Below are 25,520 nucleotides of genomic sequence, written 5' to 3'. Positions count from 1 at the left end.
TGGCGCATGTTCCGAGTCGGCTTTTTGGCAGACATTGTCAAAATGTTTCGCCAGGTCCGGATCCATAAGGAGGATGCAGATCTTCAGCGCATAGTCTGGCGCCCGGAGTTAACGGGAGAAGTCCGTGACTTCCGTCTCTTAACCGTAACTTACGGTACGACCCCCGCGCCATTTTTAGCGCTTCGTACTTTACACCAACTGGCGCAGGACGAAAGCTCTCGCTTCCCGGATGGTGCAACCGCTCTACTACGCCACTCTTATGTGGACGATATTTTGACGGGTGCCCACGACTTGGAGGGAGCACGGGAGTTGCAGAATCAGCTGGTGGCTATACTTCGAGAGGGCGGCTTCGCCCTGAGCAAGTGGGCGTCCAACGACCCGTCCCTCTGTATCAGAACCGGACAGGAGGAATGCGTGCTTCCGGTGGGCGAAGTGGTCAGCGCACTTGGCATTCGGTGGGACCCAGCTGCCGATACCCTTACGTTGAAGGTGACTTCACCCTCGGATCACAAGGCCGTCACGAAGAGGGTGGCGCTCTCCGAAGTGGCTCGTTTGTTTGACCCCTTGGGATGGGTCGCACCGGTCTTAATCTTCGGTAAGATCTTCATTCAAGATCTGTGGGTGCGAGGATGTGACTGGGACGAGCCTCTGGACACGGAGTTGGAGCGTTTATGGACCACATTTCGATCTTCGTTGCCGGTTCTCGATGGCGTCCGGTTGCCCAGGTGGGTCCAGACGGGTGCGGGGACCGGGGATACTCAGATCCACGGATTCTCCGATGCATCGGAGAGAGCATTTGCGGCGGTTCTCTACTTGAGAGTCGTCAAGCCTTCAGGCCAAGCGCTGACAACGCTCTTGGCCGCCAAGACGAAGGTGACACCTGTGAAGACGCAGAGTGTCCCTCGGCTGAAACTTTGCGGGGCTGTCTTGCTCACCAGGCTTTTGGACAGAGCAACGAGAGTACTCAACCTTTCGGCGATACCCGTCTTTGCCTGGACGGACGCACAAGTCGTCCTAGCATGGCTCCGTTCGCACGCTTCGAGATGGAAGCCGTTCATCGCGCACCGGGTCTCTGAAATCCAGTCAACGCTGCCAAGCGAGTGCTGGGGCTATGTTCAGACGGCCTCGAATCCTGCGGATCTGGCGATACGGGGAATCCACCCTACCGAACTCTTAAGATCGGAGCTATGGTGGCATGGCCCGTCCTGGCTGCAACAACCACAGACGAGCTGGCCTCGTCTGGACGCACCTCAGTGCACAGCATGGAAGGAAGAACAGAGAGCCGTAGCAGTACTCACTGCTCACGCGGACATCGACGACGAACCTCTTTCACGCTCCCTCTCCCTCTTCCCCTCACTCTTCGCTCTGTTACGTGCAACAGCTTATTGTTTCAGATTTGTTCGAAACGCTAAAGGAAAGGATCCCAAGACTTCTGGTTTTCTCACTCAGGCTGAACTGCAGGATAGTCTAACCGCGTGGGTACGCTACGCCCAATCGCCGTTCCACTTGGAAGGCGAAGCATTGAGGGCGGGGCGATCAATCCCGGTGCGATCGACCTTGAGGACGCTTCAGCCCTTTCTAGATGAGAAAGGTCTACTTCGGGTCGGAGGCCGACTGCATGCTGCCTTTCTACCATATGCCGAAAAGCATCCCTTGATTTTGCCGAAGACAGGGCGCTTTACTTGGCTCATCGTGCAGGATGCGCACGCGGCCACAATGCACGGGGGTCCACAGCTAACTCGGAGTCATCTTCTCCGCAAATACTGGATTGTCCAGGGTGGCTTGCTGACTCGGCGCATCGTGCGGGAGTGCGTGCGCTGCACTCGCTTTCGACAGGAAACTGGGCAGCAGCGGATCGGACAGCTTCCGTCGGTGAGACTTCGCCCGTCTCGACCCTTCCTTTCGTCCGGAGTGGACTTCGCCGGACCAATCAAGGTTCGTGCGTCGAAGGGCCGAGGTCGCACGGCATTAAAGGGCTACATCAGTCTCCTTATCTGTTTGGCGACGAGAGCGATCCACTTGGAGGCGGTCTCTGATCTCTCGACTGAGGCCTTTATCGCAGCATACCGTCGCTTTACTTCGCGACGAGGTCGCTGTGCGGAGTTGATGTCAGACAACGGCACCAACTTCCGCGGAGCAGACCAGGAACTTAGGCGGATGCTGAGGGCCGCGTCTGACGCTGGTTCGCACTTGGCGAACGAAGGAACGACGTGGACCTTTATCCCTCCTCACGCACCGCACTTCGGTGGAATCTGGGAAGCGGGTGTCCGGTCAACCAAACACCATTTAAGGCGTATCGTCGCCGATCACGCCCTCACTTTTGAGGAGCTCTCCACTGTGTTGTGCCAAATAGAGGCATGCTTAAATTCCCGACCTCTCTATCCTCTCAGCTCCGATCCTTCTGATCTGACCGCCTTGACCCCTGGTCATTTCCTAGTGGGTGAGACTCTTACGAGCATTCCTGAGACGATAACTCCAGATGATTTGCCAGCTCCGCATAACCGTTGGCGTCTACTCACTAATATGCGGGATCATTTTTGGCGCAGGTGGTCAAAAGAATACCTGCATCATTTGCAGCAGTCATCTAAGTGGCTGCAAACCAGGAGCAATATCCGAGAGGGAACCTTAGTCCTGATCAAAGACGACCTCCTCCCCCCAACAAAGTGGGCGATGGGCAGGATTGTCGACGTCTTTCCCGGACCCGATGGATTGGTGAGAGTGGCGGACGTACGAACAGCCTCCTCCGTCCTACGGAGATCGGTCACGAAGCTGTGTCCACTGCCCGTGCCGATCGAACAACGAGAGGCGTAGGATAATCCACTCAGGATTTGTCATTTTATTGTAAACCATCCCTTCGGGATTTAAATTTTTGTAACTGCTTAGATTACGCGATTAAGGGGATGCCGGAGGTCTACTATTATCGGCCGAATCAATTATATTTTCCAACACCAAGAAGTTTTTATTGCGTTAATAGAATAACAAATGCTTTTCCACGATTAAAGTTAATACAATAATAAACTGCGAAGCTGTCTCAATTTGTGATAAAAAGACAAAAAATTTTTAAATACGAGTTTTTTTCTGGCTTCTCGCGTCACGTCATAACAATATTTGCTTGTATAAAAGTTTCACAATTTATACGTACAAAATAAGACCACTTTGCGGAAAAGATTGCATAAAGGAATATTAGTGAGCTTGCAGAAATAAGTTTAAAAGTCTAATAAAAAAGATCTTGGTTATGGAATATTTCATTCACATGTGTATGTGCAAAATGACATTTGGGAATAATACAGAGCACAAAATTAGTTGCGCGATGTCGCGATAGATGGAGCTGCAATCGTGCAGTTAGACAAGGACAGACAGTCATATTATCTTTGTCTCTCTCATGCTGTCTTGTCTTCTGACCACGGTGTGTATACGACCGTGCTTCTGACTCTCTCTCTCTCTCTCTCTCTCTCTCTCTCTCTCTTTCAAATTGCTCGTTCATAATTGTATGCGAGTGATTTGAGAAAGAGAAAATATGCTTTCTAAAAGTATGTAGATATAATATGCCAATATTATATATATGTGTATATATATATATATATATATAATACATATATGTATATATATATATATACAGGGTTTGTCCGGAAAGTAATGCGTCGCATTTTTTTAAAAAAGAATTTATTGATCGCATAGGTAAAACAACTTAAAATTGTTCGAAGTATGACCCTTCTGCGTCAATACATTTTTGCCAACGCGATTTCCATGCGTCATAAGATTTCTGGAACTCCTTGACTGGGATGCTGTTCAGGGAGGCCGTCGAAGTAGCTTGTACGTTGTCAACCGACTCGAGCTGTTGTCCTTTGAGCTCCCTTTTCAGCCGAGGAAATAAAAAAAAGTCCGCCGGGGCCAAGTCGGGACTGTAGGGCGGCTGCGGCACCGTTGCCACACCGATCCGGGTCAGGTAGGCCGTAATAACAAACTTTATCGCATAGCGTTGCTCTATCGTTCTCTCCATCACAAGTTCGACGCGACCACTAAGCAGAGGTTCACAGAATAAGCCGTCCTAACCCTCCAAGCGCATGGAAACAATTGAGCGACCTACCGTTGGAAAGCTAAGAGTACCCCCCTTCCTCCCCAACCGGTCCCATCGCTCTGCGATGTATAGTCGCGTCACAAAAAAATGCGACGCATTACTTTCCGGACAAACCCTGTATATATATATTTTTATCATATATTTTATATATATATTTTTTTATCAAATATTCCGATTTATTATGTACGTAAAAATGCGCGTCAGATCTTTCGTATTCGCGCGGTATCAGTAGTATGTACAATATGTACCACAGTAATCCGCGCGTATTATACGTTGATATGATCTACTGTGCGACGCCTTACTCACGTCGCGCGGTGCTATACACGTTCATACGCGTAAAAAGCAGCGTATACTTGAGTTTGTGTGTTGTCCACACCATGGCACGAAAATATGACGCCAAACATTTGCCCCTTTCGAAACGTAGAGTTTTCTTCAAGAAGGGCTGGATGTACAGGTTAGTTTATTTATATACATTTTCTATATATGCATACATACACATACATATATATATATATATATATATATATATACATATATATAATATATACACATATCTATTGATTTATTTAGCAATCTGTCTATCTATCGAACTATCTATCATCTATCGATTAACCTATCTATCTATCTATCTATCTATCTATCGATCTATCTGTCTCTTCTCTCTTTTCTACATTGCATTCTTTTATATATGCACACGTATATAATAATTTTTTAAAAATATTGTACATTACAAAAGTAAAAATAATTAAATTTATAATCTAAAAATATATAAAAATTTTTTATGAATATAATAATTACAAAGTTTTAATAGATAATTTTTTGTAATAAATAAATGATTTATATAATTTATTCTTATCTAATAACTACTGCTCTGTTTTGATAATAATAGTATTATTATGTATTCAATCTCTAAAATACTTTTATATAAATCATTTATTACAAAGAATTATTTACTTTATAATCAATTATAATTATTATAGATAGGCCTGTTTATACACATACATATATATATATATATATATATATATATATATATATATATATATATATATATATATATATATTGTGTGTAAGTGTGTGTATGTGTATAAACAGGCCTATCTATAATAATTATAATTGATTATAAAGGGCCGATGTAAGTGGCCGACGGCACACCTTCGGCGCGGAAAGCGGGAAATTCGCGTAGATACCGAAAATTACGTTTAATTGGGCGCCAGGCGCGAGATTCGCGCCACTCTGAAAGTTTACAAATCGACAGATGACCTTTATAATCCGTAAATCATCCCGAAAATTTCCGCGACGGCGATAATCGACTCGCTCAGATCGTCAGGGGGTAGAGGGGGAAGTTCGGACGGGAGAGAGAACGGAATGCGAGAGAGGCTATTTAAAATCGCTCAAATGTAACAAGCATTGAATATATTTGAACAATGGTGAATGAAGATAGACAAAAAAGTAATTGTATAAAAGCTTGAGTAAAATGTTAGGTCAAGAAAGGAAAATCAATATTCTTTCGGTATACTACGGAGGGATCTCCGTTTTAGTGACGCCGAAATACAAATAAACGAGTCCGAAATTTGATTCGGACAATACAATACGGCGTATTTACGGCCGAGACGCGGCGCGTTGTTATTATTCCGCGCCTTTGAGACGACCCAACGCGGTGACATCGGACGACACGCGGGACCCAGAAGTAAATTAGCACGCCTACGTGTCGAATAATTATTACCGCACGAGACTTAATAAGGTCCGTGCGGCGTAATTAATTCTGAGGGTTGTAGGCAATACAAAATTTCCGTAAACTGTAGTAGGTCCCGCGCGACTTTCTTTGAGATCAATCACGCCGGTCGTCCCTCGCACTATATTACAAAGAATCAGAAGACTGCGCGGATAATGATATGCGCGAGAAAGAATACGCTATTTCTGATGCGTGACTCTAGACAATTTTCTATTCTCAGATATAGAGACTCTAACAGGCGAGAACGACACAATAATCACGAGACGAGACTTTTGTTCTACATTAATGTAACGAAATCGCGGTGACTGTCGGCGTATCCGCGGGAGAGAGAGCCTCTCTTAATATACGCGCGGGAGAGAGCACGCGGTCGGCCGGGCGCCGGGATAAATTCCACGCGGAACGAATCTCTAAATTAAACCTCTCGTAATATCGCGAAATGACACCGGTGAATATTTAATAACCGGCCGCGGCCGTGACACGCGTCTCTCTCGAATACTCTACTCACAAACGAACGAATTTAGCGGCTTTACAAAATTATAGGGCCGTTCGTCTCACCGGTATCGGTGGGTCCTTCGATGCTTCGGCATCCGCACGCAGGAACCTCTGCCCTCGACAACGCTCCGCCAGACAGTGACGAGCAAGAGGCCTGCCGGGATCACGCCAATAATAAATTGGGCATTTTCCACCCGTGGCGCTCCTTATCCTGGCAGGGCTGCCGGGCGTCCCGCGGGGCCCTGTTAATTCGCTTGAGAAAAATTTCTCTCGCCGTTCCTCTTTTCTTCCGCATTGAGTTCCGCTGTTCCTCTATATTGTTCGTCGGGAAGACTCCTACGAGCGCGCCTCTTTGCTGTTCCTCCCAAAAATCCGCTAGATCGATTGTTTGATCGATGATGAAATTTCGTGTATCCGGATCTGCGGAGGCTCGAGGCAGGGTATCTCCCGCGCCTTTTGTTTCCGGGGCTCTCTCGCGAGAGAGTGGCCATCCCCGTCTCTTGCTGGAATCTCTGCGAAAGAAAGAACCTTTTATGGCGGTATCCCGGTTCTTAACGGGAGGAGCAATCCCGAAAACCTATGTGTGAATAATATTTACCGGGCGTGATCCGGACGTGGTGGCCTCTGCTCAGTCCGAAATCGTCCTCTTCGTTTTCTCCGTCCTCTCACCCTCTCTCTCGGTTTCTCCGGTTGAGACACGGACCCTATGCAAAATTGCTCGCCGAAAACGCAAAAATTGCTTAAACAAAAATTATAAATAAAGTAATTCGCGAAACGGGTGCGCGGAGCGCATCCTCCGACGCGGAAGAAAACGCAAAAATGATTTTTCGGGTGCTCTCTCTCTCTCTCTCTCAAAGATTGGCGAGAGAGCAAAGGTTTCCGAATTTCCCGCCTTCCCGGCCGGGCCCTTTGGCCCTTGTGACGGACAGTAAAAAAATGTCACGTCACAATATATATATATATATATATATATATATATATATACATATATATATTTTTCTTTATAAACATTTTCTACGCTTACATACGCATACATACATACATATATACATACATGCATGCATATAAAGAAATATACTAACCTTTTCATTCAGCTTTTCTTGAAGGAAACTCTATGTTGACAAAGAGGCAGACGTTTTGCGTTATATTATTCTATGTATGAGAGAGACAAAGATAATATGACTGTCTGTCCTTGTCTAACTGCACGATTGCAGCTTCATCTATCGCGACATCGCGCAACTAATTTTCTGCTCTGTATTATTTTTAAATGTCATTTCGCACATACACATGTGAATGAAATATTCTACAATCGAGATCTTTTTTATTAGATTTTTAAACTTATTTCTGCAAGGTCACTAATATTCCTTTATGCAATCTTTTGGAGAAAGCGGTCTTATTTTGTACGTATAAATTGTGAAACTTTTATACGAGCAAATTTTGTTATGACGTGACGCGAGAAGCCAAAAAAACTCGTATTTAAAAATTTTTTGTTTTTTTATCACAAATTCAGACTGCTCCCTCCTTTATTATTGTATTAACTTTAATCGTGGAAAAGCATTTGTTATTCTATTAACGCAAAAACTTCTCGATTGTGGCAAAATATAATCGGTTCCGTCGGTAAAAGTAGATTTCCGGCATCCCTTTAAAAATTTATAATAAATTAAATACGATCTCGTGGCTAACCCAACCTTACCCGCTGCTAGCTGCGTATCCCCCCAAGTTATATTATGAATTTTATTTTCATCTTTTTTCCAACAAATCAATCTTTGCCACCCTGCGGGCAATCCTACTAATTGAGAATATTGTAAATTTAATAAGATTCATTAAGTATTTTGGCTAATATCTGGGATAAACGAATCCGTAATTCCCGGCCGGCCGATAGGCGTCTCCACCATGTCGCCTGTCGACCTTTAAGCTATAAGATAGGAAATTAAAATATATTGTTACTAATATAAAGTAGTATTCTATTATCAAGGATTTGAACATTTAGAATAACCGGTAAATAATTACGAGTTGAGATTACTAAAGATTTAGATAGTCGGATAGTCGTCGATTTTAAAGTGGGTTCTAGCGGTCCTGAGCTTACTAATTCTGGTAGGGAGACAGCAGGAAAATTATATTCCTCGAAAGATGTAAAGTCTTGGTAGGAATTCTTAGACAATTCCACTAATTCGTTAATTATATTATCAATCTCCTCAAGGGTGATTGGAGATAAAGGTTCTATTTTATTCAGAAATAAATATTTTTATCGGCTCTTAATATAAAGAATATAAGTATGCTGTCTTCTAAGCCGGGCAATAGAGCCAAGGAAACGAAAAATTAATTAAACGGAACTGTATCTCAATTTGAGATCCCAAAGTTCCACATATAAATTAATTTCGAAACTTACATATGGAGAAATAAGCGAGAAAAATATAGGTCCGAAAAGTCGCTGAAGCGGGAATCGAACCCGCGTCTTTCACTTTCCGGGCGACTGCTCTTACCAACTAAGCTATTCAGACCCTTTCGATCCCATATTTTTCATTTGCCTCTTTAGTAGATGTTAGTAAATACCGCCGTGATTAGCCCAAAGCGGGAATCGAACCCGTAAATGGTAAGAGCAGTCGCCCGGAAAGTGAAAGACGCGGGTTCGATTCCCGCTTCAGCGACTTTTCGGACCTATATTTTTCTCGCTTATTTCTCCATATGTAAGTTTCGAAATTAATTTATATGTGGAACTTTGGGATCTTAAATTGAGATACAGTTCCGTTTAATTAATTTTTCGTTTCCTTGGCTCTATTGCCCGGCTTAGAAGACAGCATACTTATGTTCTATTTTATATTGAAAATTGTCAATTGATCTGGAACTTTGAGGTAGGTCAGGAGAGATTACCCCTTGAGACTCGGGTAATTGTTTATCTCCGGATAATCTCTCTTTAGAATTTGATAAAGTAGTCGCGATTGATCTATATTTTTTAATTAATGAAGGGCGTGTACGCTTTTTCTTACGTACAAGGTTGCGTTTCCGGTTGGCCATCTACAAGGGTATGTTCATTCTTATTGTATTAATTAATTAGTTATTAGGAAATTATAAAGTTGGATTAAGGGTTAAAAAAATTAGTTCTCACTTGATTCCACACGGAGATGAAAATCTGCTCTGTTGCTCCTGGTGACTATGCCTAGGCTGTAGTTCTCCAGGGGACCTCGGTCTCAGGATGGAATTGAAAGAACAGACGTGCACTGATTTTGTTATTTTTAGTTTTTTTATTCCTTTATTTATAAACAATTTCTAAGTTTGTGACTTATAATCGTACAATTAGAGTTTACGAATTTAAACTATCAGATGAGTTAATTAGAATGATAACTAACATAGGAATCGCAGAAAGATCTAAGTACTAGTTGACACGAAAACTAGATTAACCGTAATCGGCTAAATGTAGACTTTAGAAAATAGTAATACGAAATGCTCTATTCTAGAAATTGACACGAAGTGCTCGCAGGACGCAAAATCCGCGGTTTATATACCCTTCTGAGGACCAGGCGTGCTTAGATTTTGACAGGTTTACGGTTCCGTAGGAATTCGGTTTGCGTCATCGAAGAGGGGGCAAAGAGGATGATCCATCAGCGAAGATAATTGTTGGCGCAGTATAATTATAATTTTTAATAGTCAAATGGGAATCTTTACAATAGTTTCTGAATTGCTTATTTATAAAACGTTAATATTTATCATTATAATTTGTACTAAAGGTTTAAATTGCGTGCCCTAGAAGCCATTACAAAATGTGGAGATTGTAATTCCTTAGGTATTCATTATGATAATAATTGAGAGGTTTTATTGTTAAAAAGCGTGCAACGTTATTCTGTAAAGGATTCAAGGGCTAGCTTTTGATAGTTTGAGTTGTAGCTTATAATGATAAAGATAATATTTCGCTTTCTAAATCTTTGGTTCGACGTAGGGCATTGGTTTCTTTTCTAAAGTTTAGGAATGCGGCAGGGGGGTTATACTGAGGTCAAATTACAAGCCATCGTATCGCCAAGTCGATCTCTACGAATACTTATGTCTAGTAGTACATTTATTTCTCCTTGTTTGGTCTTTTTACGCATATTGATCAATCAATTATGGCATACTTCATTTATAATATATGATATTTATAGTTAATAAAAAGGTCTATAATTATTTATGGATCCATAATTCATTAATGCAATATTGAAAGGCTTACATATTCAAATGTGTACTCGGATAATTCTTGGTCGTACTTACAGAATCGTGTTTCGTTTTAGATATAAACTCTGGAAGAATTAGTGTTTTTCTTTTAGTCATCATATAAATTTTGATGTGAGTAGGATTCTGTAAATCTGACTAAAGAATAGGTTGTTTTGGAATTAATAATACATCGCGTTGTATTGTAATTTACTTTAGGAGGGAGTGGATTAACATTTTTAGTCCTTATATCTTGTGCCTGATTATATTAAATTTATCATACCTATTATTTATTGTTTAACGTTATTGTAATAGGTGTATCAATAAGTACTCCTATTCTTAAGCGGGAATCACACTTTTGCATAGACGCATAAGCGTAAGCATAAGAATCTTGATTGATCTATAAACGTATGCATAAGAAATTTAACCAATCGAATTTTTTATGCATATGCTTATGCGCTTATGCAAAAGTGTGTGCTCCCCGCTTTATGCTTACGCTTATGCATCTATGCAAAAGTGTGTGGTCCCCGCTTTACGTTTACGATTAAAACTTTTTACGTGCAATGGCCTTAATTTTCGCTATAAAAATGCAATAAATCGTTTAAAAAAATAATAGCCTAGACAGCATCAAGCCCAAAATTGGCGCATAAGATATCATTAAGAAATCTTTAAGACAGCTTTAAGAAATCTTATGATATGATATCCGAAAGACATCTTAAACATATTTTAAAGATATCTTATGCGCCGATTTTGGATTTGGTGCTGTCTGGGAGAACAATGCAGAGCAATTAAGAAGCAATCGTTTTATAGTGTATATAATTGCAAAAAACTATTAAAAATGTTTTTTGTAAAAATTAAAAATTTTACGTTTTTCGTAAATATTAAAAAAAGTATTTAAAAAAGGAGCAATCGCTGATTCAATAGTATCATGTGTGCAGCTTGTGCAATAGGTCGTGTGTGCAAACGTTGTCTCTTAAATTTTTATTTGTGCGCAATAGAGCTTGTAGGCTTGTAGATGAGTTTGCAGACAATATATATATATATATATATAATATCATGCGTGCAATATGTATAGCTTGTGCGCAATAGTTTTAATATGTGCAAACGTGCGATTGTGCCTAAATTTTATTATTTCTGTGCAAAAGAGCTTGTAGGCAATATATTTGTAGGCAAAAATTTTGTGCGCAAACGATTTGTTGGCAAACGGTGTCTGTACAGCCATACAGCACCGAAAGATTGTAGAAACATTGCATCCCACGTTGCACCGGCAAGGTACTATTAAAGACCGACGGCCTTACGGGAGTTTTTGTCACCTACTAAATAGGCCTGTCGGTATGATGTCGGTAACTATCAAATTCCTATTTTATATATTGTATATAAATACGTATATATATATATTTCATTATTAATTATGTTAAATATAAACTACATAATTATAATTTACAATATAGTAGAACAAATAAAATGTTCTTATTAACTATTTATTGTCAAGATTATCGACCGATGCCGGGCCCACTGGGCCCACTTGGTAGAGACAAAAATTTACCCAGAGTCGACGGTCTTTAACAGTACGTCGTCAGTGATACCGCAAATTGAGAGGCCCCTTAGAATAACGGCGGATTTGATGAAAGGATCATGTTGCAAGTTATAAAAAAATCACAGGACAAAGATTAAGTTTTATTTCGAACACGTGAGTGTCTTAAATATTTTTTAAAATATTGTACCATTTAAATATTTACATTACATTTATACTATAATTTGCATGATATAAGTGTGTTTCTCTACAAATGAAAACGGATTAATAGAAGAAACTCTTCCCAGGTAGCAAGCTGACGTCAAAATGACGTCATTTTGACGTTTAATGACGTCAGCTTGCTACCTGGGTTTCTGCGGCAAAGTATCCCTCATATAGATATTTATATACACACATACATATATACTATAAATAAATATAATAATATTTAATGTATATTTGGGAGATACGGACAAGATGTAGAGCACAATACCGAGCGTTAAATTAATTCGTCATCGCGATATTAATGTCGATTATATATATTATACGTCATAACGTTGTTCTGATCAAAGTAAAACATTAATAGGAATTACAAAATAAATTATCACATTTGTCTTTGAATAATAAGTATCTGTGCAAATTTTAGACCTGCAAAATAGGAAGACGTTCAATCGAATAGAACTTTGTTGAGTAATAAAGGTGGAAATAAAGTATATCTGGAACGTCTGAAACGTGAAATACAAAGGAAAATTGCAAAAATTTCTGTACAATTAAAATATGATCTGAAGAGATTCCGACAAGCAAAGGTAAATTATGCGAAAATTATTTATATTGGATATAATTTTATCATTATTTTCAAAAATTAATATTTTTAAATATAATTTATATATATACAATATAAATATATATATTAATTAATGAAAGGCTCGTATAAATTAACGAAATTAAAAGAAATAAATATTGTAGGCCAACTAAACGAGCAAAATTACATAAGATCTAAAGATTTATTAATAATTAAATTCTCATTCCATTAGAGAAACAATATACAACGTAAACGTTTCGACTGTACTACAGTCTTCTTCAATACATAAAAATCAAATATTAAAATACAAAGTTAAGTATTAAAATACAAAGTTAACGATTGGTCTGAGATGATGGGAATCTTAGTGTGTGACTCTATAAAATGCCATCTATTATTGATACCGTTTAATGCAAGATCTATGGAAACATTAGTTAAAAATGAAACAACATCCAGTGAAATTATTGTGTCGGAATATTTTAGTGTTTCTTCTGATAGAATGTTGCATAAATTTCCAAAAATGATTTCATAAGTATGATAAAATTTATATTAACTTCTACATTTTTTACTTTCAATAACATAACTTATAAACAAATTTATGGGACTCCTATGGGCTCCCCACTTTCTCCGATCATTGCCGATATAGTCATGCAGGACTTGGAAACATTGGTAATTAGTAATTTAAATTGCGAACTAACTTTTTATTTCCGTTATGTAGATGACATTATTTTATGCACTTCCGTTGACAATATTACATATGTTTTGAACGAATTCAACAATTATAACGATAGACTAAAATTTACATTAGAAAAAGAGGATAATCGGTGTATAAGCTTTTTAGACATAATGATCAAAGTAATAGATAATAAAATTTATTTAGATTGGTATCACAAAAGGACATTTTCAGGTAGATTGCTCTCATTTTTTTCAAATTATCCGACTTGTCATAAAATAGGAACAATTTATAGCTTGGTAGATAGAGCTATATTGCTATCACATTCTCAATTTCACAAAAAAAATATAGAGAAAGCTATTAATATTTTGCTATCCAACGGTTATCCTCTTGACTTAATTTTTATAGAAATAAAACGCAGATTGAAACATCTTTCAACGAAGAAATTTAACAAGTCTAACAACAACAATATAATAGATACTAATAACATAAATACGAACATTAAATATTTTGTCATACCATATATAGAATCAATTTCTGATAAAGTCGCTTCAGCAATAAGAAGACCTGACGTAGTGGTCGGATATCGTTGCATTAAAAAATTGAATGACTTCATAAGGGTTCAAAAGGACAGAAATGATTGTCCCACGAATTCTAATGTTATTTATAGATTGAATTGCAATGATTGTGACGCCACATATGTTGGACAGACAAAAAGACAGTTAGGAACGAGACTTAAAGAACATAAAAATAATATTAAATTTGTTATATCCCCCAAAGATATACAATAGATATAACTATTAAAAGGTAACTAATATTAAGAAATGAGTACTCGTATTACATCCGCAATTACGACAGACACTGACCGCGTTAAAAAACGCATACGATGCGAGGTATACGCGGAATCAGAGTTACGACAGATAATGACCGCGTTAAAAAACGCATACGATGCGAGGTATACGCGAAATCAGAATTACGACAGATAATGACCGCGTTAAAAACGCATACAATGCGAGATATACGCGGAACAGAAATTGGTCAACGTGCAAGCAAAGCAGAAGGACTTTGAATCTGCTTCGCTTGCACCTAGATTCTCGACCGGGGAAACCTGTTGCCAGGCATCCCTTCCGATCGGGGAAAACTCCAAAAAACAACGATATAAAAAGAGAGTAGAGACGCGACAACTCGTTCAGTCGCAGACACAAACAATCGCTCTAACCACGATCTCGCTAACCGCGCGCGCACTTAGCATCGACTCGCAGTTGTGCGCGATACGCGGAGTGACAGAAAGTCAGTGCCGCACACCCGGTAAAGCTTCAGTGTATTATTGGTAAAATAAATAAAGGCCAAGTGGTTGAAGTTGAATAAAGAATTTTAATAAGAAAAGTGCAGTGCATTTTCTACAAACACCCGACAAGTCCTGACGCCCCGGATTCCCATCCCAATTTGGCGCGACCCTCTGGTGTCTTTCCCGAGGCACACAACAAATTAGACTCTGCTAAACATTCGGTTGTCACGGAACACATTCTAAATGAACAGCATACATTTGATTGGGATAACACTAAGATTATGGATCATGAAAAGAATTACCACAAAAGGCTAATATCTGAAATGATCCACATTAAAGAACAGAAAAATGGAATTAATTTAAACAGAGACACCGAATTGCTAGACAGTAGTTATTTTGACATACTTAAAAAATTAGCTGAATCTCTCTCTCTTTCTCTCTCTCATAGTTTAGAAAAAACATTGGTAATAAATAGATACATCACGCTCTCTAACTTGACATTTGTTATTTAGACTTCGCAACACACACTTGAAATGTCGAGAAGAAGAACTTGTTAAAACGATAATGTAAGTTGAAAGATTTTTAATTTTATCTGATATTAATTTAATTTGCGTAAAATATCCACAGCATGATTAAATGTCGCAAAACTTGGAATCTCAGACCAATCGTCTTATTCATCTATTGGTCATCAGCGAAGAATCGTTTAACTTTGTATTTTAATGTTTAACCAACTTTGTATTTTAATATTTAATTTTGTATTTTAATATTTGATTTTTATGTATTGAAAAAGACTGTAGTGCAGTCGAAACGTTTATGCTGTATATTGTTTCTCTAACGGAATGAGAATTTAACTATTTAATTATTAATAAATCTTTAGATCTTATTTTTTTTGCTCGTTTAGTTGGCCTACAATATTTACCTTTTTTTAAATTTTGTTAATTTATACGAGCCTTTCATTAATTAATTTTTGTATATATTAATATATTCTGTATCAATGCAAATAGAATGACAAGTTGACTGATTGTTAATTTTAATTAATACATTTTATTATTTTTTAATTTTGTATAACTACAATAGAGAACTGATTTATGATATTGAAAATAATATATTATTGTTGTATTATGTATAAATATACACATGCGTTCTCACGATTTCACCTTCAAATATTAAAAAAGTTTGATAATGTAGTTCATTTTGAATTTAAAAATTAATGACATTGGGATAATGTTATTATATATTCCGAAAAATCAGTCACTATTGAAACGCGAAAGTGTACAGGAAATATAAACACTGTCTTGTGTGTGATAACGAACGATTCAAACTTTTTGCTCTTATTACTTTTTATTCTTATTAACGGCTTTTCTTTGCTTTTTTAATTATTAATTCTATACTAAATAAGGATATTTTTATTAAATAAAAAGGATGGCCAATTTTAAAATTTCCGCACCGGGCAGAATCGTCTTATCCGGAGAGCACTCGGCGATGTATAGAAAACTCCTCATCACGACCAGCTTAGATCTACGTACCAGACTCGAATTCTGCGAACTGCCTGATGAGAGAAAAATTGAGATATATTTTCCTGATGTTAACGTACACATTAATATACCGTTAGAAAATGTTCAAAGCTTCTTTTCTCGAGATGCAAGTGAAAAATCAAATTTAATGTTTGTGTTGAGATACGTGAAATCCTTGATTACTTTTAACGGCATGTGGACGACATACAAGCAGAAATTTAGTTTAATAATATTCTTTTTCTTGTTTTATACTATCGCTATCGAGCAAGATCTTGACGTAACATCTTTTCGCGTGAAAGTGTCCACAAATATACCAATCGGCGCCGGTTTTGGGAGTTCGACATCTTTCATGGTATGCCTTGCAGCGTGCTTTCTTCATTGGAAGGATCTGCAAACAGGAAATCTTACTGATTTTAATAATATTCAATTTTTGGATGATGTTGCTACTCACAGTTTTGTATGCATGGAATTTGTGAAAAACTATGAGTTTGGGCAGGTTGATGTTGCCGTTTGTGTACACGGCGTAATGTTAAAAAGTCAATTAATCGATTCTGGATTTATTGACAATATAGGTTCCTGCAAAAATCAAGCAAGAATGAAGATTCTACTGATCGATTCAGGTATTCGCCAGGAAAAGCGTAGGCAGGAAGAAAAAATGGCACAGCTGAAATCTGAATCTTCTGAGACGTTTGATGTTATATTAAATAGATTAAATAGATTTGCAATGAACATGTATGCTTGGCTTGATTTAATAAGTTTTTCCATTCAAAATGCCAATATATTTCAATGGAAAATTTGTTATGACAAATTACAGGTAACATTTTTCGTTTTTATATTTTTAACAGTATAATTATTATATTTTATATATATATATATATATATATAGTCCTTTCAGCGTTTGTACATAATAATCTGTTAGAGTATGTACCGTTTTCTAACTAATATTTTTTATGTTTTGCAGAAATGCATTAGATGGACGCAACTATTATTGAGGAGATATGATTTGTCGTGTGAAGTATTCAATCGTATTTTCGAAATTGCACAAAATATGGGATACTCGGCAAAACTTACAGGTTTTGGACCTAGATATGCATACCTTCTATTACCACCAAACATTACAGACGACGAAATCGAGGAAATTTTGATGCAGTTAAGGGATCAAAATTTCACTATCATAGGTACCAGCATCAATTGTGATGGAGTAACACTTGATAATTGATACTATTAAAATGATCGCGACTAGTGACTCATAAATGACTAAATAATAACAAGTAATTAAACATAAAAAAATTCGAGATAATTTACTTAATTATTGCGTTATTTTAAGGATAAATGATGAACAACGTACATTTTTGTTCAATGCATGTATGTATTCTGTTGTTTAAATATCGCAGTCTTTTAATGACAGCATAAATTATAAAATCAAAGGTGATAAATCATTGAATGTTTTTATCGTAAAAATACAAAAAAAAATTAGTAACTATCTTATTAAATTTTAAAAACATAAACAATATTGCGTCGAAATCGTTTGCTGTAATAAATATTAAGACTTTTTTGATTTGTAAGTTGATTGATATATAAAATACTTCCTAATTTAAATTTATATGATTTGTAAATGAAGAATATGAATCAAACAATTTTGAATTATATCTCTGCGAAGCATAAGAAAAAATATGAAATAAAATTTATTTTATCAGCATTATTCATTAAATAGACATTTATCTGTTAAATGTCAGGTTGATAGTTTTTGTATACTGTTCGACGCATCTCTCTTCTCTTCTTTCATGAATGTACATACATATATTCATACAAAAAGTAGAGCTGCTTCAATTAATTTTTATTTAATAAAAGATGACATTCATTCAAATATACTTTCAGTCGTCTACGAAGTGAAAGTTATACCTTAATATTGAACTTATTTTGTTTATACCTAAATTGCGAAACGATTTGCTGAAATACATTGTTAATACCAACAGAAATATATAATGTACGCGACTCTATTTGAATCTAAAGAATCCCGAGATTTGCTATATAATAGTCATTATTACATTAAAATATACTAAATAAAATGAGAATATATTTTAAAAAATTATAATTTTAACACAAAATAAATATTATCTCTGTCTATATATTTACTACCTGTTCGTGAAAGCGGAATTAAATCATATATGATTTTGTAAACGATAATATAATTAGACTCACCAATTTTTAGTTTTAGTACATTTAGCACACGGCATTTAAAATATTATATTTTTTACCTTTAGCAAATTTTACACCCTCGAAAAAATTTTTAAATTGTAATCTGTTCTCGGCAGAGAGGTGGTCCACGGTTGACGTAGAATGACTCATATGCAAACTAAAATTTTTCTGATAGATTAAAATTATATTTGATCTTATATATGGGACGTTCCGCGTCAACCGGAACAGCTTTACAACCAAAATTGGGAACTAGCTAAAAATCCCTCTTGGTTGAAAAAATTACTTTAATATATGTATTTTGTAATGCCATATGGTATTTTACAAAAATCCAATATGGCGACCTCAAAATGGCTGTTGTATTATAAAAAAATACATGAAATAATTTATTAATCTGTTGTGCACAAAAAATTATATAACCTAAAAATTTTTTACACTCTTGAAAATTGTATTAATATACCCACTTTAAGAAACTACTAAGAGTTTAAAAAAAGAACATGGATTTTAATATAACGGCTCCAAAATCCAAAGATAGCAAAAAAACAGCGTTTTTCTTATGTTATGACATTTTTTCAAAGTTAATTGCTCAATGTCGACTAATTATTTTATTTTAATGGTTTTTTTATTTTATATTTTTTGAGTTTTCATATTTATTAGAAGCTCTCTGCATGCCACAGGGTTGAGACTGTCTCTAAATATTCTTTAAGAGCCCGCATTACTTCAATTTTTAAAATTAAAAAAAAAAATTTTTTTTAATTTTAATCTTTTTTATATTTTTTATATATATAAAAATGGTGGTTTAATCTAACAAACAACCAACTTTTTTTGGTATGCCTGTGGAATACATATTAAACTATATACAAGAATAATTAAACCAAATAACTAATTAGTAAAACGAATATTTATCAGAGGTATTATATGTTCCGTTTTTTTAATTTATTCGTATGTTCTCATTTACGAATCGTGAATTTTTGTAATAATATCTTTTTTTACTTTGATTTTATTGATATGAATTTAGTCTTACAAGCGTGATGTAATACTTACAGAAAGACTCAAATTCTGTTTTAAGCATGAAGAAACTGTCTTCAATCATATTTAGTTTGCACGGCCAAAGCTGTCTGATCGTCAAATATCAAATATGAGTGAGAAACATCTTCAAAGATAGATTAATTCTACTTTAAAATTAAGTCTACGTAATGGCGTATTAATTTTTCAATTAGGGAATGTTAACATCAACAATATAAGATATATCAAATAATAATTACATTATTTTTATCATTTTTATTCTATATGCTTTTTTAATTCTTATTCTATATCTTATACTCTATTTGCATGTACATTTAAATCGATGAAATTCATAAAGACAAATTTCCATCAGCGTTCTATTCTCGCTTGTGTTTGATATATCGAGATTGCACAATTATTATTTATTACTTATAAAAGGAACGTATGCTTGGTGCGTTATCGCATATCCAATAGTCGAGCGTCTAAATTCGGCCAATACTCGGCCAAATATTTTGTCACCAACATTGGTAATTCTACTAAAGCCAGATATTTAGGCCATTATTGAATGGCTAATCTTGGCATATTTTACATAAAACCAATGCTTGGCCTAAGATTGGAGGTCCAATATTGTCAGGCCGATTTTTGGCCACTGTTTATTGACTGACCGATATTGGCACACTTTAAACTTTAAATAATGCCAATGCTTGGCTTGAGATTAAATATTAACTTTTATTTTAAGTATGCCAAGATTGGTCAGTCAATTATGGTTTAAACAATAGTCGAGAATCGAACTGCCAAGTACATATGCTTAGTCTAAAAGATTGAAAATCCAAATATTAGCAGTCATAATCTAATAAAAGTAGTGTAAAATATTCGATATCTAAATATTTGAGAACACTTGACTAAACGACGATGAAACTCTCAAATAAGGAGGTAACTGTATATCGGTGCGCGAAACGATTGTTTTTTGGCAGCTAACATATAAGAGGTTGAGCTAAAAAGAGACTCGACAGTCTTGAGCCTTCTTAAGTCTTGTAAACACGTACAATTTTCTAACTGTCTTTTCACATGTACTCTAAATTACATTTATAATAAATAAGTTACGGGATAATTTAAAATAAACCAAAGTGACGTGTAACATTTACTTTCTTAATATTTTAATGAACAAATTATTTAAAGTGTTGCAATCGTTTAATTGTTTCAAGTATATATTTTTTATTTCTTTTTGGTTTAAGTGCGTTTATTTACTTTTTAATACTCACAATCAGTAAGCGGCAAAATAAAAACGCATAAAAAGGAGGTTTTTTATTATGGCATCAAGTGGAGCTTATAGACAGAAGAAATACCGTCAAATGAAGAAAGAATTTCAGGTAGAAGAAAGATATTAAAAAAAAAAAACAAATGAGACTTTTATTCATTGTGAGGGTCAGCCGGGTCCTAGTGGTGTAGTATAAAACATTGAGTGTCAAATAACTGATAACAGTTTAACATCTTCCCATGACAGTTCAATATCTGCATCAATGTATTTGCGGGAAGAAATATCTGTATCAGTTAAAAGTTTTGAAGAGCATATAAGTATTTCTGGTACAGATAATAATGATACTGACCAAAATTTCGAATAAAGCTATAATTGAAAATGTTCCCAGTGATGATCAACGTAATATTCAATTTAAAGAAAAATTAACCAATTAGACTCTCCGTAACTTGAGTACTTTACGTCTTAATGTGGTTTCTGACCTATTACTTATTTTGAGAGAAGGTTACAATCTTCCTAAAACAGCTCAGAGTTTACTTGGCACCCAACATCGTCGGGAATTACAAGTTATGCAAAGTTCTAAAAGTAGAAGTGGTAAATTTACTTATTTAGGAATTAAGAACGGTCTCTAAAAAATAATTTCTCCTCAAATATATAGTGAAGATAAAATATCAATTTTAATTCACATTGATGGCATGTAAATTTATAAAAACTCGAAAATTGTTATTTGGCCTATTGTCATGAAATTATATCATGAGAATTATATTTCACATCCTCTGCCACCGTCTCTCCGTCCTCTCTCGCCAAGAGAGAGAGCGAGAGAGAGACCGACGCGCAACTTCGTCGTGCCGCTCTCGTGTTAATTCGATCACTACTCGGAATCAAAGATTGGGCGTCAGGTACGGTCAAGCCGCACCACTCATTAAGATCGCGACAACTAATCAGCGGGCACAACGGCTTAGCCTCGGAAGCTTGGTATTGACATGGGGTAGAGTGTCGGGGTTCTTTACGCTAAGAGAGTCGGAATCGTAGTCTCGGAGAGAGAGGAAATATCCATATATATAATCAACCATCAGACGTAATATAAAATAATAAGAGTATATTTCACTTCGTTGGTATGTAGCAAACAATGGTTGTAAAGCAGTGTACTATCGAGCTCGAAGGAGATCGCTGGGTTTTATAATTATCAATGTCGTTAAGCTTCTTTTCTCACTATCAGCTCGGGATCGTGAATACCTTACTCTAATCCAGCGATAATAATCTACAATGTTCTTGGACAAAGGACTTGATATAACAAGACAATAATTTGCATGATTTTACAGCGACTGTCGACTCATTTCGGTGCCCCTCGGAAAGGCGAAGAAGGCTAGGAGATACTTAATTATGCAATTACGCGGAAATCGACACAAGTCCCGTGCGTATCACTCTAGATTTTCGGTACTTTATACAATAAAATGTAACGAGCCCATACGCTCGGTATCACGAGAAATCCTTGTTGACACACGGGTCCCGGCCGAATCCGCGCTTACCGAGAGATCGAGGAGGTGGCCTTACAAAGTACGTTGTCGCCGCAAGATGTGGGTCGTTGATCCATGACGCTCAGGACACCGGCTCGTCGAACAGTGAATCCGATTTAGGCCAGCGGGACCTCGGGAGTTACGCTGAGGGAGGGGGGAGACAGTGTGCGCCACCCCGGCCCGGTTGCCACGTTTCGCCGTTTCGCGGCGGCGTTGCGCCCCGCACCAGGCCCGTAATCGATTTTCCCTGTCGTGGCTGGTCGTGGATTTCCTGCCGCCAATTTTGAAAACCCTCGCCCTCGGGAGTTGCGACGTCACAGCTCCGTTCTTGGCGGCCCCGTCCACACCTCGCACGGCCGCGTGATGATGTTCGTGACGGCCTTGTTCTGCTGGGGAGACTGTCCCGGGGTGATCAGTCCCGGACGATCTCCGGATCTTCTCGACGTGCGACTGCGGGCCCCTCAGGGGTAGTCATTCTTGTGGCGGGATACAGGTACCTTTCCGTCCCTTGTCTGGACCGTTTGTAGTTGACTTCCCGAGGCTGTAACGATTGTCTCAACAGTATCCGGTCCTTATGCGACTTGGTAACGTGTACAATTTTAATCTTTCTATTACTCACTGGGCCGGGCGCTCCGTCTCCGTTCCTCCCGCACCATGGTCTTCCCTCCTTAATTCTTCGTGGTCCTGTTCTTCCTATAACAATTAATTCTCCTGGCCCACCACCTCGATTCTCGTTACCAAGTAAGGGCGAGCCAGCGAAAAGTTTGTCGCTCGCCCGCAATACACGAAATGTTTGGAGCGCTCTCCGACTCTTCCCGGCTGGGCGCGTCCGCCCTTGTGACGGGCTCAAAAGGCCACGTCACATCTCTCGTTGACGGAATTTTTTGTGGTAATTCCAAGCCTCATTGTGTGGAGAAATTTTTACATGATTTTATTACTAAAGCTAACGATTTAATTCATAATGGAGTGATATTAGAAAACCAACGGTATTCGTTTAAAATATTGGGAATTATAGCAGATTCCTAAGCAAGAGCTTTTCCTAAGTGCTGTAAGGCACCTGGAGGTTATGATGCCTGCGAGAGATGCGAAACTGCAGGTATTTCTGTTGGAGAAGGTCAAAAGCAGATTCGTGTTTATCCAGACATTGGACTGCACAAAACGCACAAAATTTTCGTTTGAAACACGTAAACAGCCACAACACCATCACATAAATCCAACTTCATTGCTGAAAATACCCAATTTTGATCCTGTCAGAATGATGATCCTTGACAGCATGCACCTTTTTTATTGTTGTGTAATGAAATGGTTTCTAGAGAAATGGATTCTGCCAGAAAGTCCACATCGTCTAAAAGGAGCTAGCATCAAACATATACAAGAATTATTAACAGCAGTAACACCTGACGTTCCAATTGAATTTCAACGTAAAAAGTTTGATATTTATTCAGTGTCAAATTGGAAGACAACACAATACCGATTTTTCCTCCATTATTGTGGGCCTGTAATTTTGAAAAATATTTTGCCACAGAATCAATACTGGCACTTTTTGCTACTATATACTGCTTGTCGTATTCTCAATAACAGAGATTTGATTACCACTGATGTTAATCTTGCAGAAAAATTTAAAAAAAATTTTTTAATTTATTACCTTCTATCTATGAAGAAAAATCTCAAGTTTTGAGTATGCATAATATAATCCATGTACCAGATGATGTTAGACATTATAAAGTTTCAGTAAGTGAGATATCAGTTTTTTGGGGAGAGAATTACATCGGCATTTTTAAAAAATTAGTTAAATCACCGTTAAAACCTTTAACACAAATAGTAAATCGGTCAACTGAATTAGAGAAAAGTGATTCAGTTAAAGTGCAACGTCGAATTGTTGTCCAAGATCTTATAATAGATAAATTATCTGGAATTGTTCAATACCATCAACAAGAATTTGAAATTGTATTACGTGTAATTTTATTTGGATATATCTTAAAACCGTTTTATTCCAATAACACTGTACAGTTAAAAAATGGAAATATTTTTTTAATAACTCGTATTCTGCTTAAAAAAAAAAGTAAAAAGCTAAAAAATATCTACATAACTGGTTATAAAGAGTCTAATTTTTTCAATACATCAAGTCAATGTCTTTTCATCATTCCGACACATTCAGAAAAAATTGGAGTTAAAAATATTAATAGTTTCTCGAAAAAAGAAATAATCATTTCTGTGCGCGTACGCGGTTGGCGCGAAGCAAATTGTCACTGCACTAAGGACACTAAAAAAAAAGACAAAGTGAACGACGACAGTACTGTATTTTGTACGATATATATACGCAAGAGAGTATGTACCGCGCACTAGTAGCGCGACGAACTGCAAGGATTGCAAGAAGTGCAATCAACAACGAATCAAGTATGCGCAAGAAGTGCGATACAAAGAAATTTTTACGAAAAAAAGCGAAAAGAAAACTCTCAGTCTGTGCGCGCGAGTGTCGACAAGACGAGTGAGTATAAGACGCGCGGGAAACAGTTTTATCCTGCCGACCTTCGAGAAGATTCTGATGTGAAATTACCGAACTTGTAATTTTGCAACATAAAGATATGGAATCTCTTCTCGATTGTGTCGGAGGACAAAACTGTTTTGAAGCCACAATCTCCACTTGATTCCTCTCGACCAATAGAGCCAAACGCGATGTTATTGCGACAATTATGAAGGAAAGAACATTTTTGGAAAGGAATTTGAATCCTATGGTTGGGATCTCAGAAATTCCCCCTGTTCCTTCTCTTAACATCCCCTGTAAAGAAATAGGCGAGAAAAATATTGGTCCGAAAGTCGGCTGAATCGGGACACGAACCCGAGATCTTCCGCTTGCCGGGCGACTGCTCTTCCAACTGAGCTATTCAGACACTTACGAATAAATACTTTTCTCAATGTTCAATTTATCTACCCAATGACATTTACCGGAACAGTAATGACAGTAGCTGCCATATTCATTTTAACATGGATAATAATAATAAAAAGAAAAAATAAAAACAAAAAACAAATATTGACTTTGAAATACCGAGATCAATCCTAAGAAGAAGTCAAAGTACTAGAATTTAAGAAACGATTGTAATACTATACTGTAACGGGAAACCACTATTATACGTAAGTTAAGAAATTAAGAACGAAAAACTTCGTACCTCCGTTTTTCTTTTTCAACGGGGGAGGAATGTTATAGTCCGAATGACTATAACTATATTATATTATATTATATTAATATAGTTTTAATAATAAATTAGTAAGTCGGCT

General features: G+C 37.1%; 2 protein-coding genes across 2 annotated transcripts; both read left to right on the top strand.

Annotated features, from left to right (window-relative positions):
• The first annotated feature begins 6 nt into the window (after positions 1-6).
• LOC114945905 (uncharacterized) lies at positions 7-2,811 on the top strand. Its single transcript, XM_029322255.2, has one exon. It carries the CDS (start codon positions 7-9, stop codon positions 2,809-2,811), a length of 2,805 nt encoding a protein of 934 aa, XP_029178088.2.
• A 13,653-nt stretch (positions 2,812-16,464) lies between these two features.
• Positions 16,465-17,558, top strand: LOC114945907 (uncharacterized). Its single transcript, XM_029322256.2, has 2 exons — positions 16,465-17,085; positions 17,233-17,558. Exons 1-2 carry the CDS (start codon positions 16,465-16,467, stop codon positions 17,488-17,490), a joined length of 879 nt encoding a protein of 292 aa, XP_029178089.2. The 3' UTR covers positions 17,491-17,558.
• The last annotated feature ends 7,962 nt before the right edge of the window (positions 17,559-25,520 follow it).

This window comes from Nylanderia fulva, unplaced genomic scaffold, assembly GCF_048542155.1.
Source record: "Nylanderia fulva isolate GAGA-0341 unplaced genomic scaffold, ASM4854215v1 Scaffold148, whole genome shotgun sequence".
Classification (NCBI taxonomy): Eukaryota; Metazoa; Arthropoda; class Insecta; order Hymenoptera; family Formicidae; genus Nylanderia; species Nylanderia fulva.
This window is presented reverse-complemented; position numbering and strand designations above follow the sequence as displayed.